General features: G+C 39.7%; 1 protein-coding gene and 2 long non-coding RNA genes across 5 annotated transcripts in view; 1 reads left to right on the top strand and 2 right to left on the bottom strand.

Annotated features, from left to right (window-relative positions):
* The window catches only part of LOC122557821, a 136,982-nt gene extending 131,969 nt beyond the window's left edge, over positions 1-5,013 (bottom strand). The window contains exon 1 of the long non-coding RNA XR_006313947.1: positions 4,943-5,013. This is a non-coding gene — a long non-coding RNA (uncharacterized LOC122557821). The remainder of the gene's footprint in view (positions 1-4,942) is intronic.
* LOC122557820 overlaps positions 1-14,944 on the top strand; it is a 37,481-nt gene that overhangs the window by 5,148 nt on the left and 17,389 nt on the right. Inside the window, exons 2-4 of one of the 3 annotated variants that reach the window (XR_006313945.1) lie at positions 3,892-4,223; positions 4,964-5,110; positions 11,409-11,504. This is a non-coding gene — a long non-coding RNA (uncharacterized LOC122557820). Of the gene's footprint in view, positions 1-3,891; positions 4,224-4,963; positions 5,111-11,408; positions 11,505-14,944 lie in introns of those variants that run through there. The other 2 variants (XR_006313944.1, XR_006313946.1) reach the window with 2 other exon arrangements.
* The window catches only part of swap70b (switching B cell complex subunit SWAP70b), a 135,011-nt gene continuing 127,250 nt past the window's right edge, over positions 7,184-14,944 (bottom strand). Inside the window, exon 12 of the mRNA XM_043705901.1 lies at positions 7,184-11,246. Coding sequence (XP_043561836.1) covers positions 11,134-11,246 — 113 coding nt within the window. The 3' untranslated portion in view covers positions 7,184-11,133. The remainder of the gene's footprint in view (positions 11,247-14,944) is intronic.

Raw genomic sequence — 14,944 nt, 5'->3', positions numbered from 1 at the left:
CGGAGATTTGATAAAGTCCTCCCAGGAGGCTGGTTAGAAAAAATAAAGCACATAGGATTGGTCTTAACATTCTAGCATGAATTAATGATTGGCTGACAGACAAAACAGTGTAGGAAATAAATGGGTCAGTCTCATGTTGTCAGGCAGTGGCTATTGGCTACTGCATGGATGAGTAGTTGGGCCCCCACTGTTCACAATAAATATCAATGATATCAAATGTAATATTTCCAAATTTTTGAATTTGAAAAGCTAAGTGACCATGTGTGTTGTGAGGAAGGTGTTAAGTAGCTTCAGGAAGCATTGGTCAGGCTTAGGGGATAGGCTAGAACATAGCACCTGGAATACAATGTGGCAAAAACATGTACTTTGGTGAGAGGAACAGATAGAGAGCATTTCTTAATTGGTATGAGGTGGAAAAGTATAAATGTACAAAAGAGATTGGGTTTTGTTGTTTATAGGTCACTGAAGGCTCACATGCAGGTGCAGTTAGCTGCTGGAGAAGCTAATGGAATGTTAATCGTCAAATTGCAAGAACCATTATCTACAGTAGTAGTGAAGACTCACTTCCCTTGAGGGTAGGGAGATTGGTTAGATCGTACCTGGATTACTATGTGCAGCTTTGGTCACCTTATCTCAGTAAAGGTATTATTGCCACAGAGAGAGTGTATAACAAATGCTCACCAGACAGGTTTCTGAAGAAGAGATATTGAGAAAGCAGGGCCTGTATTCTCTAGAGTTTTGAAGAATGAGAAATTATTTTCATTGAAACTTTCAAAATACTTAAAAGGGATAGACAGGATTGATTCAGGTAAGACTTTTCTCCAATTGGGGAGTCCTGAAGCAGAGATACCACTTTGGTCCATGATGAGAGTAAGTGATTTCACTTAGAGTGTTGAGTGTATTTTTAATGCTTTCCTTTAGAGGGCTGTGGAAGCTCAGCCTTTGAGTATGCTTAAGGTAGACATTAATAGATTTCTGATTATCAGTGATGGACAATATTTTAGGTATGGGGTGAATAAAAGGCTCCTTGATTAGCCATCACTGTATTGAATGTCATGGTAACAGGGTCAATGGCCCACTCCTGTTCTTATCTTTCAATCTCAACGAGAGAACCTAACTGATGGCCTTTGATGCTCAATAACATTAACATTGCGGGGGGTTACCATTGACCAGAAACTGAACTGGACCAGCCATAAACCATAGCTACAACAGCAGATTAGAGGCTAAGAACCTTTCAGGTTTTTGGTGAGGTAGGATGAACCATTCACACCTCCAGGGATATGATTGTCAATGAGTTTCTGTTAAACATCATCGAAATGCTCAGTCTTTGTAATGCTTCTTGAAATATTCTCAGCTGTTGCATCACTGAACTCTCTTCCATCATAAGGTCAGAGTGGGAATGTCCAACAACAATTGCACAACGTTCAGCAAAATTCACGATCCCTCAGATACTGAAGTAGTCCATACCCAAATGTTGTATACTTACATGATATCCAGGCTTGGGCTGACAAGTGGCAAACAGCATTCAGACCACACAAGTGCCAGGTAATGATGAATGCCTAACATTGCCTGTTGACATTCAATGACAATCCCATTGCTGAATCCCCACTATCAAACAATCTGAGGATTATTATTGACCAGAAGCTGAACTGCAGAAGTTTCATAAATACTGTGGCTGTGGTAACAGATCAAAGGCCAAGGATTCTATTTCAGTTTCTAGAGGATACATTGTCCACCAATATCCCCTACAAACCCACCAACTCTCACTTATCTCAACTACACTTCTTCATATCCTGCTTCCCATAAGGATTCCATTCACCAGTCTTTCCCCAACACTTTTTCATTTATTCCAATGAGTACATCTTTCACCAGCATGTTGAGTTTTTATCTCCTACCCTACAATCCTCCACTCTGGTTATTTTGCATCTCCTTTGGCTCCATTATTGACAGTGTTATGATGCTGACTGATGTTACTACTCAACAACCAGATCCCAGAATGAAATCTGGCTAAGTTATAATACATTACATTTTAAAAATCAGTTTAAAACACAAAGTATAATCTAACCTGGCAGTCTTTTACTGAAACAAACACACCAGGCTGCAGATTTAGTTTTCACAAAATAAAGTTTAAACAAGAGAAGTTTTAGAAAAGCTAATAGTTTAAAAGCTTTTAAACATGCCAGAAAACAGAAGCCATCTACTCCCCAACACTTCACAGTTAATCAAAAATGCCCTTTCCCTTGATCACTCATCGCACAGAACCTAGATTTCCACAGTCCTTTAATAATCTGCACTGCTGTTCTGGAAGTTTTCACAAACTAAAACCCTTACATTAAGGTTATTCCTCTTACTGCTTTGGTCCCAGTTTCTGTGACAAACTATACTTACATCTGACCCAAATCATGTCTCCTTTGAACTGAAAAAAAAATTTCCAATCTTTGAGTTTTGTAAGCTAACATCAATCTTGTACTCAAAAGCAAGCTAATGTACTTCAATGTTTTCTTTCTCCTGTTGTAAAACTCCAGAGTTTGAACACACCTCCATTGACTCTCCAGGAGGCCCCTCAGCTATCAGCCATTTGACACGTTTGGTTTAAAATAATGGTTCCAGAAAAGACTGACCTAATTAAATTCTTAAAGTCCTTTAAACAAACATATGCCACTAGTTTAATACATAAGTGTAAAACATACTTCATCGAAACAGCCACACTTCCAGTCCAAGACCAGTGTTTTGAATTCGCTTCCTAACTTTCCACTGTCATCCTTCTTTCAAATGTTTTATTCACCTCTCCTCCTTTCTCATTTAGCATTGGTTTTTGTTTAATTACATTTGTCAAGTTTTGTTAGAGCATTTTCCTCGTTCAAGATTCAGTGTAAATCTAATTTACTAACACCCGGTTGTAGTTTAACTTTTCATCGAAGCATATTAGCAGTAAAGTGCGAAATGCTGGTTGCTGCTACTGCTAATTAAAGCCAGAATTAAAATGCTAGTGTGTACAACAATGCATCTCTTGAAGTGTACAGTGCCTGCATAATAAAGAGTTTTTTCTTGCTTTCAAAAATGTTCGCACTCAGTCTTTCTGTCTCCTAGTACGTGTGACGTGCCAGTGAGCCCAGTGCTTCTTGTTGGCAGCTACAACAACCAGCTGATATTGGATTCAATTGCATGTTTTTGGATGACTGGTACATTCTAACTACAGCCATGGGCCAACTGTAACTTGTAATGTTGTGAATCTTAAGCAACTTGTTATGTTTGTAATTTCTGTTCAGTAGTACAGCATGTTTATATTGCAATCCTCTGAGCCATTCGATTCAAAGGGCAGATTGGCACGGTTAGGGTTAGGGAACAATTCATTTCACCAATGGATAATTAATAACTTCAGAATTCAATGAAGTCAGTTTATTAAATTGTTTTATCATCAGCGATACTATTGATCTCCACGTTCCTTGCAACTAATCTGCTAAACTAGAGAGAGGCAAACAATGAAGAGAAACAAGAGACTAGCATAAGGGGAAATAACTCCATTGCATACAACAGATGCAATGATTTGGCCGAATCTGATAAATATCAACTATACAATTGCACGGCATGGGAACACAAATTAAATTTTAGTACCTGTCCTTCAGGTAAATATTGAGAACTCCCTAACACCATTATGGCACCACCTCTAGTAGGCTCATCCAGCCACTGGGACTGGATTGTTGGTTGGCGAGGTTTGGTACTCATTCTCTTTTAATGAGGAGTGTTGATGCTGTGGGACAGCTTTCTCAATTTTGGTACAAGACATCATGAAGAGTTTGCAGGGTCAAATTAACAGCTGTGTTTTTGTTGTATCTGGTGTTATGTTTACTGTGAACAGTATTCAATTGGTTTTATCGCTCTTTTATATAGAGAGCAAGACAGCAAGATCTTAAACCATCGACCCTAGGAGTTTTTTCCATAACTGCATACTGGCTGGCCTAAAAAGAAACACTTGGATTTGTAATATTCAAAGATCATGTATCTTACATTCAAAGGAGGACTTTTGGAAATGAAAGTGGAAACTGAATTTTGAAGGAAACATGGCAACGTGCTTGAAGCAACATCTTCCAAACAACACAATAATAATCAGATAATCCTTTAGCCAAGATGAAAATGCTGGCCAGAACACTGCAGAGAACTCTATGGTCAATTCTGAATCGTTCCAAAGGGTTTCTTTCTTTCCACCCAAAAGTGCATGACAGGTTAGTTTTAACTCCTCATCTGAGACAATACCTATGACAGTGCAGCTTTTGTTTCAGTACTGCATTGGAATAGCACCCAAGATTTCATGTTCAATTTCACAAACGGGCACGCTGGAAACTAAGCCACAGCTGATACCAAGTAACTCAGTTTACCTTGTCCTTCTTGAAATGAATACTGTGCCATACAATAAACATCGACCAATCAAACTATAAAGAAGATGAGAATTTGTCAGGATCCTTACCATATCCAATTGACTTCCTTTGCCACCTTCATCAGGGCCAGAGCCCAATTTAGGCTAGAACTAATTTATTCTCAACCATCATGTATACCAATTGTCCCACATCAGGATTGAATAGAGTTTGCACAAAATTAGATTAAACTGGAAGAATGGCAGAAGTAAAACCAGTTAAGTTCAACTGAATTGTTTGAATTTCAAATTAGAGCAGAAAAAAAATGTATGAAGTTAACTGTGAAGAATCTCCAGTTTTACTTGTCACAGTATAAATGAATTACATATTTGGAAAAGGCCCTCAGCATTTCCTACAACCACAGCTCAAAAAGTGATATTGTTCTAAACGAGCAAATTACTACCTTGGCTTGTTTTACCATGTTTCTGCTCAGATTTCTAACTGCAACAAAAAAGTTTGGTCTGGTATCCACAGTGCAGTTTGGGGCTTCTACTTTAATGAAGTTAAAACAAAAACAATGGAACACTCACACTCTGGCTTTTCATTTGCAGAATCTGGCTCCATTTCCTTCCTGAAATTCATGTGTATTCCTGTGCTGATGTAGTTCTTGAAAACACAAAGTTCCAAGATTGTAAAAAAGAAACCAAGAGCAGAACTCTGCAAGACAGTTAAAACAATTTCCTTGACTACCACAGCAGGTGAGAATTCACTGGAATGAGGCAGCAGAAGGAATCTGATTAACCCCACCTGCTGAAGAGCTGACACACTATTCAGTTCACCTGGGCCAGGTCTTCACTTTCTGGCATTAAATTTCAGGGGGGGGGGGGGGGGCTCCTAGTGGTGCAGTGGTATTGTCCCGAACCCAAGTCTCAGTTTAGGGGTAAAGTCCTACCTGTTCCAGAGATGTGTACTAACAAGGTTGATTAGGAAATAGGTAATTTTTAAAAATAAAATTAAACTGCAAGGGGAGATTATAATTCTGATTTCTACACTGAAATTAGTTCAGATGGTTTCCACAAACAAAGTGTGGTGAAAACAAGGTCAGAATGGAGAGGTGGGAGCAGGACAGTACAGGGGTGGGGTATGACGAAAATGGAAGAGTGCATGGGCATGTGGTCAGGAGAGGGGTAGGAGGGCAAAACAAATATACTGAACCCAAGACATTGACTCGGTTTCTTGCTTCACAGATGCTGCCAGTTTCTTCAGCACTTTGAGTTTGTTTCATACTTCCAGCATCTGCAGTACTTTTTCTTTATCTTTCAATTTGAGTTATTCACATTTCAACATTTATTGGCCTCCTATTTTGGTATTTGCTGAAATATTAATACTTCTGTTTTTTGGAGACCTTTGACAAAATCATTATGCATCAAAAATACCAACAACCTTAAGACTGAACACAAGTCGACCTGTATCCATCTTCTTGACAGCAAAATTCTCATTTATAAATAATCACTTTTGCAACATTTTTTTCAATAAAGAAAATCTGAACAGATTTGCAATAGCTTTACAAGAATGAGAAAGCCTCTGGTATCTTGGCCAAGCATGTATCCAGCAAGGTCAGTGAGCATCAACATATTGGGGATAATGGAAGGCATTAGTGACCTTATTCTTCCCCAGTGTCCATTCGGTGAGAGATCCGAACCCCAAAATTTTCTTCTTACTCTCTATCCCACCCGGAGTCCCTGAGGTCAATTCCACTATATTAAACGAGATCAGTCAATTTAGCACAAACTAAATCAAGATTAGGTCAAAATGGTTCAGTTTACTTACCCGTTATTGTCTATGTTAAGCCAATTATATATACAGTCACATACTTGTTCCCGTGTTGTAATTCAATACTTAATCAATGATCAATGTGAAACCTTAAAGATCTTTTGATAACTACACCTCTTGCATTTCTATAGTTTATTGCATCTATAAATTTAAGAAAAATGTACTTATATTTTCATGAAATCATTTTTTGTCCACTTCCATTTGCCCTGGGGAAGATGGAGGCCAGTTATTTTCTTGAACTTCTGCAGTTCTTCAGGCATAGGAACACAAAGGAAAGCATACAAAAGCCTTCTTACCATCCTATCTACCTGCAACTCCATTTTCAAGGAGCTATGAACCTGCACTCCAAGATCTCTTTGTTCGGCAACACTCCCTAGGACCTTACCATTAAGTGTATAAGTCCTGCCCTGATTTGCTTTCCCGAAATGCAGCACCTCACATTTATCTAAATTAAACTCGATGGAGATGGTTGTTGCCTGGCACTTGTATAGCACAAATGCTGCTTGCCAATTGGAAGCCCAAATATCGATGCCGTCCAGGTTTTGCGGAATATTGAAATGGGCTACTAATAAAACATTTTATGTACAAAAGACAGAGAAAATAAATCATATCGCTGCTCCTTGGATGCTGCCTGAACTGCTGTGCTCTTCCAGCACCACTAATCCATAATCATATCTGCCAACTTAAGGTTCCCATTCCTGATAGCCATTCAAGGTCCTCAGCTTAGGTATAGCGTATGTACACACAACAGAACAGTACAGCACAGGAGCAATGTGGGTAGTTACCTCCCTCCCTCTCTATTGTACTTTACCTCATAGTTCTTTTAAAATAACACAAATGGATAGAGGTGTACTGAAGATGACAAGCAGATATAAATCAGGCACTCCCACAGCTCTAAGTGCAAAATTAGTGAAATTACAGGGCACACACTAAAATTTGATTATGTTCAGCAATATCTGGGAGAGAGGTGGCATTGTATATTGGAGTCAGAAACCATATTGAAAGTTTAAAGTACATATCATTTTTATTTTCATCACTAACATTGTTTTTATGCTGAATTACAATTGGTTGCAAAATATTAACTTGTCTGTAGTTAAAAAATCTATGACAGCAATATAAACCTGAGTATGTTAATTGTAAAAGAGAAGGCGACTGCAGAAAGCAATTCTTAAATTAATCTTGGCACTTTAGATGAATGTCAACACATCAATCATGTATAAACACCAGCCATCCAGACATTTAAGTGATCACAGTTAGGTTCAGGATGATAAGGTGAACAGTTGATTCCAGTTTCAACTAGTGGTTGAAGCCAGAGTTATGGAAGAAACCTAACCAGGAGCTGTTCCACAAGTTTACACAAACCATAGTTAAAAGACAAATTGAAAATGAACAGTATCTCAAAAGTGACTTTTTTTTAAAAAAAGTCAAAAAATCAAATTATAATTATCTCTCAAATATTTGTCACTTCTAGACAAAAACAGTTGCAGAAGTTATAAACTCCAATTTTTTCTATATTTCTTTAAATAAAATTCTTAGCATTGAATTTTCTTAGCAAGCTCAACATATTTCTCAAATTGGTTTCACATAAATATTACAAGTTATTTTTGTTAATTATTCAAATGCACAATAATTGATACCCAAAAGCTTTGATCTTTCTCATGTCCCCTGGAATCTACTGAGGTTGTGCAAAAAGTCCTGAATGTATTTTGAAAGATTATAAAAGAAACTAGATTCAGTTTCTTAAAAAGAAATTGGCCAAACTGTTCTCTCCTCTGAGGGATGGCTTTGCCCTGATATTTTGTCCATTTGGCTATCATTCACATGTGTTAATGATGGAGAGTGGGGGAATAACTAAAGATGACTATTCCTCATCCAATGAAATAGTAATCAGGAATGGGAACTCTCAAAATTTTCAGTCTTTAAGCAGGGACACTGGAGACCAGCTTCACAGGGGTCAGCTAGCTCAGTACAGACAATGGATTGAACCTGTGATCTTCCTGTACTGTATGGTTGAACTACCAACTGGATAAATACATATTTCACTCCATGTCTTTAATGCCATGACATCTAGTCAAGAATATGGCACTTGTAATTCAACTCAGCAATCTAGCCAACTATCAATGCTTGACAAAATTTTTGACAGAGGAATTTCCAATTGATTCATTCAACAAAACAATGCTCGGATGGAACTTTGTTATAGTCCATTGTTAATGTTAATGAATCTTTCACAGACACTTGCTGTCCCATCTTGCAGTCATTTCTTCCAAGGTGAATATTTCCACAACTGAACAATTTTGTTGTACTGTATCTAACTTGGAGGTTATTCCATATTTCACTTGTTTCATGCGAGCAAAGGTTTGGTTCTGGAAGTAACACTGCAGTGCTCAAAAAGCCAATGGTCAATCACTGGTTGGATAATTTCTGCATCTACAAATCTAATTACCTACATCTAACAACATTGATCAGAGACTGCATATAAAGAAAATAATAGCTGGCAGAATTAAATTACATGCAAATCAATGCTACTGCTGCTCAAAACCTCTTGTGGATATCAGTAGAACATATGTTTAATTTTCAACTGAACAGAACACTGAATTTGGTCAAGTCTCTCTTCAACAACGGGATAATGGCATTAAAAGAATGAAAGATGCATGGTGTAAAATGCACAAGTAATCAAGCAAATGATCAGGTCTGTCTTGCTTTTAGTTCCCGATCTTTGTTTAGACATGTACAAAAAACGGGTCCCATAAAAACAAACTCAAATTTAAAATACTTATTAGCTTCATTCAAACAAGTTTTTGAATAATCAGAAAATTCTTTACATACCATCACTAAAATTAATCAAGTAAACTTAAATGTTTATGTATTAGATTAACACAAAAATAATGAAACTATACTCTAAAAATTCAATATTTTTATTGAAGGCAATGGCCTGGATTTTTAACTTTGGGACATGCAACAGGAATCAGAAAAATTCCGAGCATAGTATGCATACCTTAGGAAATAGTGCTTGCAAATTTTCATTGGGGGAGAGCCTGCAGTTGAGTCAGCCCACCTGGGAATGTGGTTAAAGGCTGCTAAAAGCACTGAAATAGCTTGTTTAAAAGATCAGCCTTGATACCATGGGCTGATGCATATTGTTCTAATGACAAAGGTAGAAGCCCCTCGACCACTTACACTCTCCCTGCTGCTTCCATGCCATACTATACCCTTCCACCCAACCCTCATAATCCTGATGGTACTTCTAGATCCATTTGCTTATAATGCATTGTATAGAATTAGTGAATCCACTAGTTCAAGAATGCAATTTAGCTGCAATCCATGAAATCTATTAAACAGTTGAAACAAATGAGCTTTGGGAAAGCTCTGGCTTTCTGCTGTCAAGTGCACAATGTTTTTTTAGAACAAGTGCTGTAGTTTCTGCTACTGAGACATTTAATGGTCTGGATAAATATTGGAAAGTTATGAATGAATTATTTTTTAAAGTTTTTTTTAAAAACAGCATCCTGTTTGCACTATGAGGTTTGTTGAACCAAACAGCATAAAGATGTCACAGCTTAGCATTTCGGTCATGTATGCATATTGAATGTGTGAAGTACAAATTTTTTAAAATTAGCTTAGATTCCCTACAATGTGGAAACAGGCCTTTCGGCCCAACAAGTCCACACCGATCGTCTGAAGAGTAACCCACCCAGACCCATTCACCTACTCCCTACTAATGCACCTATAACTTTGAGCAATTTAGCATGGCCAATTCACCTGACGCGCAGATCTTTGGACTGTGGAAAGAAATCTGAGCACCCGGAGATAAACCAGGCAGACACGGAGAATGTGCAAACTCCACACAGACAGTTGCCCGAGGCTGGAATCAAACCCAGGTCCCTGGCGCTGCAAGGTAGCAGTGCTAACCACTGAACACAGTGCCGCACTGAACTTATGTTTTAAAAAGGTTTTCTGATACAGACTGTGCTTCACAATACCAGAGGTCCCAACTCCACAATGATTACAAAGGAGTCAAACATGCCTCAAGCTGGAGTTGACTAGGTTAGCAGGAGGTTAGCCCATAACCCAAACCTTAAAGGGGTTTGGTGAAAATCACAGAGGGCAGAAGAGGAGTCAGGAATTCCAGATGCAGCATGTGACCACCATTCTTAAAGGGCTTCCAAGTCAAAAACACATTATTACAGCACAGAAAGAGGCCACTTGGCCCATCATATCTGAGCTGGTTCTCCTTAAACAGTACATCAAACAGATTAAATATTGCCAGACAAAGATCTTTTGGCAAATTGCATCAAGAATGGCATTGTGATTATGAAAGGCAAGTATTAAAAAGTACAGGATTTCTTTTCCTCCTGCAAATAGGTAGCTGTCAATTGGACTGCCTTGGGCAAATTTGTACTTCACGCATTCAACATTACATTTTGTGAACGCTACAGCCTCAGCTGACTGTTTTATTACAATTCAGATGGAAGTAAAGGTTGTGAATTGAGGAGACTAATGCTGTGAATGAAAGTAATAACAAAACTAGTTTATCCTATGACACTATAAAATTACATAACTAAATCAAATCAGTCACACATCTAACTCAATGCAAAAATTAATAAAACAGTGCAGCTAAGAACTGAAGCAAGCAAAAAAAGGCTTTAAACAAAGTATAAAAACTAAAGAATGCTGAAAGCAAGCTTTAAAGTATTTAAAATTAACTTGACAATATTTATTGAGAAGTCTGAGCAAACTTCACATCGACTACAAAACAAGCTGTCCTTTGCTCTGTGTGCCAACATACTTTAGAAGCTCCAGCACGTTAAGATTTTAGTATAAAATACTCCTTTGTGTAACAGTTTCAAAATAGTTCTGCCTCCACAATGAACATGTCCATGGCATTTTATTCCAGTGTGTAGCCTGTCAAAATACAGTGTAAAACCTTGATCGGTTATGAAATAGTAGATTACTGCATTGCACTGTTTTTCTGTTTCTGCCAGCTCTTTTCTCGCAGACTCAACTCAGCCTCTGTAAAGGCAGCTGGTCCCCAATTAGTGATCAGCTGACGACCCTTTGGGCCTGCAAGAATGAAAGAACAAACAATAAAAAGGAACAATTCAATACGCACTGAATGAGAATGACAATATCTTAAATTTAATCATGACCTAGAAATTACAGTGTATGTTTGAGGCCAAGAGTAATGGAACAGGTAATAATTCCACAATTTCCATTATTTTACAGAAATTATTGTCTCAATCTTCCCTGGCTCATTTCCCTCTGACGTACCACAGACCCAGGAGGACCAGTTCCACCACAGAACACACCAGATGGCCTCCATCTTTAGAGACCGCAATTTTCCTTCCCACGTGGTTAAAGATGCCCTCCAACGTATCTTGTCCACATCCCACACCTCCGCCCTCAGACCCCACCCCTCCAACCATAACAAGGACAGAACGCCCCTGGTGCTCACCTTCCACCCTACCAACCTTCACATAAACCAAATCATCCGCTGACATTTCCCCACCTCCAAACAGACCCCACCACCAGGGATATATTTCCCTCCCCACCCCTTTCCACCTTCCGCAGAGACCGTTCCCTCCGTGACTACCTGGTCAGGTCCATGCCCCTCTACAACCCACCTCCCATCCTGGTACCTTCCCCTGCCACCACTGGAATTGCAAAACCTGCGCCCACACCTCCATCCAAGGTCCTAAAGGAGCCTTCCACATCCAAAGTTTTACCTGCACATCCACTAATATCATTTATTGCATCCGTTGCTCCCGATGCGGTCTCCTCTACATGGGGGAGACTGGATGCCTCCTAGCAGAGCATTTTAGGGAACATCTTCGGGACACCCGGACCAATCAACCACACCGCCCTGTGGCCTAACATTTCAACTCCCCCTCCCACTCTGCCCAGGACACTCTGCTCCCTCACCACCAGACACCTGGAGGAAGAACACCTCATCTTCCGCCTCAGAACACTTCAACCCCACTGCATCAATGTGGAATTCAACAGATTCCTCATTTCCCCTTCCCCCACCTCACCCCAGTTCCAAACTTCCAGCTCAGCACTGTCCCCATGACTTATCCTACCTGCCTATCTTCTTTTCCACCTATCCACTCCACCCTCCTCTCTGACCTATCACCTTCATCCCCTCCCCCACTCACCTATTGTACTCTATGCTACTTTCTCCCCACCCCCACTCTCCTCTCACTTATCTCTCCACCCTTCAGGCTCTCTGCCTGTATTCCTGATGAAGGGCTTTTGCCCGAAACGTCGACTTTATTCCTCCTCGGATGCTGCCTGAATTGCTGTGCTTTTCCAGCCCCACTAATCCAGAATCCCTCTGACGTATCTCCATTCTAACTTCCTCCCCATATGGAATCTACTTGGTTTTAGCTACCCAGCATTGAAACAGTTTAGTGTTTTTTAAAAACAAGGTAAAATTGCTATATTGTAACATGTTGGCATTAAAGATTTTTTATTAATCCATGGGATGTAGGCTGATATCTTAAACCTCTAGAATTTGCATGATGAAGATGTATGCAGTGCTATTAACAAGGGAGCTCCAGGATTTTGAGGGAGCAGCATTGCACATCCAAGTTTGGATAGTGTACAACTTGGAGGAAGAACTTGCAGTTGCTGTTTCCATGTACTGACAGCCCTTATTCTAGTTGGCAGTCGTGTATTTCGAAGGTGCCTGGCAAAAAAACTTTAGCAATTTGCTGCAGTGCATCTTGTTGATGGTACACACTGCTGCCATGGTCAACCTGTGCTGAAGGAAGGGAACATTTAAAAGTCAGTGGATCGGATTTCAATCAAGCAGGTTGCTTTGTCCTGGGTGGTCAAGAGGTTTTCTTTTTGAGTATTGTTGAATTATCCATTCAAAAAGAATGCTCCATCACCCACTGCTTTGCATCTTGTCGATTTCCCTGCACCCAATCTGGTCTTGTAGCCACAGTATTTACATAGGTTGCTTTTGTTTCAAGTTACGTTTCTGGTCTATGATTATCCTTAGAGTATTTTTGGTGAGGAATTTGGTGATGGCATTACAAGAGGTGATTAAATTCTCCTTTGTTGGAGAAATTATTTCCTAGAGGTTGTGCACAACAAATATTACTTGCTACTTATCAATCCTACTTTGAATGTTATCTAGTTTTGTGGCAGGCAGGTACAGACTACTTCATATCTGAGGAATTTAAATGGAATTTAATTAAATGTGCAATTACAGTTGGAGTATTTGAAGTAATATTAAATCACTAGAGGGTGACATTACATACTCTTAAACAGGTGCACAAATTGCTGTGCTGGCAGCCTCTGAACTTCATAGTTATCTGAATGATATTAAACTAAAAGGGACAAGTTATCATAAAATGGATACAAGTGACATTTAAAGGAACAAATCAGAAGATAGCAGCAAGTGATTTCAGTAAGATGACCATTCCTTTTAAAGAAACTGATCTGGAATTGGGAACATATTACCTAGATCAATCTGAAATTGAAAATGTGCCATTCAGTCATTGGGGAGCCAGAGTTCAGATATCTCTGATCCATATACAGGAGATAGCGGCTAGAAAGGTCAAGTCCCACCTGCTTCAGAGATGTGTAATAACATGTCTGAAGCGGTGAAATAGAAAATAGTGGCTCAAAAAGGGCTAATAAGAAGCAATTTGATGCACAGTCAGAAGACTAAAGACTGAATGACAACTTTAGTCAACAGAAGTGAAAGAGAGATACATGCCAAATAATGGTTATTGCAGGTTCTGGGATTTAGATGTTTCAGTAAGATCAGGGAAAAAGATAAAAGAGGAGGTGGTGTGGCATTGTTAGTCAAGGATAGTATTAAGGTGGCAGAAAGGTCATTTGATGAGGACTCGTCTACTGAGGTAGTATGGGCTGACGTTAGAAATAGGAAAGGAGACATCATCCTATTGGGGGTTTTCTATCGGCCTCTGAGAAGTTCCGGAGACGTACAGAAAAAGATTGCAAATATGATTCTGGATAGGACAGTAACAGTGTAGTTGTTGTGGGGGCTTTAATTTTCCAAATATTGACTGGAAATACTATAGTTCGGTAATTTTCGATGGGTCAGTTTTTGTCCAATATGTACAGGACAATTTCCTGACGCAGTATGTAGTTAGGCCAACAAGAGGCGAAGCTACACTGGATTTGGTACTGGGTAATGAACCAGGCCAGGTGATAGATTTGGAGGTAGGCGAGCACTTTGGTGATAGTGACCACAATTCGGTTACATATACTTTAGCGCGGAAATGGATAGATATACAGTGGAACCTTGATTATCCGAAAACCAATTATCCGAAAATCAGATTTTCCAAACTCGAGGTCCCGATAGAAACATTACATCAAAGACTGTTTCCAACAGCAATCGTGTCTTTTGTTTACAGTGATTAAACAGGCACTGCCTCCAAATGACTGACCTCCCACCCCCTCTCTACCCATACCTTCCCTGCTTCCCCAGATAATCTGACCAACATTGTCCTGTACAGGGCAGAGGTGGAACCTGTCAAAACGTTGCAGTAAAAAGTATGTGTGCGCGTGAGTCCGCGCGCACGCGCTATTTGGAGACCTACCCCACAAAGGCAGCAGCAACAATAGTCTTTTTGTTGGTGTCCAGGCCAGCTGCCCCAGAGAGGGGGCGGGGGCAGTGTTGGACAGGGTGGAGGGGGCAGGGACAGTCCTGGATGGGGCGGGGGCAATGTTGAATGGGGATGGAGGGGGCGGGGCCAGTGCTGGACAGGGATGGAGGGGGAATA

This window comes from Chiloscyllium plagiosum, chromosome 16 (assembly GCF_004010195.1).
Source record: "Chiloscyllium plagiosum isolate BGI_BamShark_2017 chromosome 16, ASM401019v2, whole genome shotgun sequence".
Lineage (NCBI taxonomy): Eukaryota > Metazoa > Chordata > Chondrichthyes > Orectolobiformes > Hemiscylliidae > Chiloscyllium > Chiloscyllium plagiosum.
Note: the sequence above shows the minus strand (reverse complement) of the source record. Positions and strands in the feature narration are given on the sequence as shown.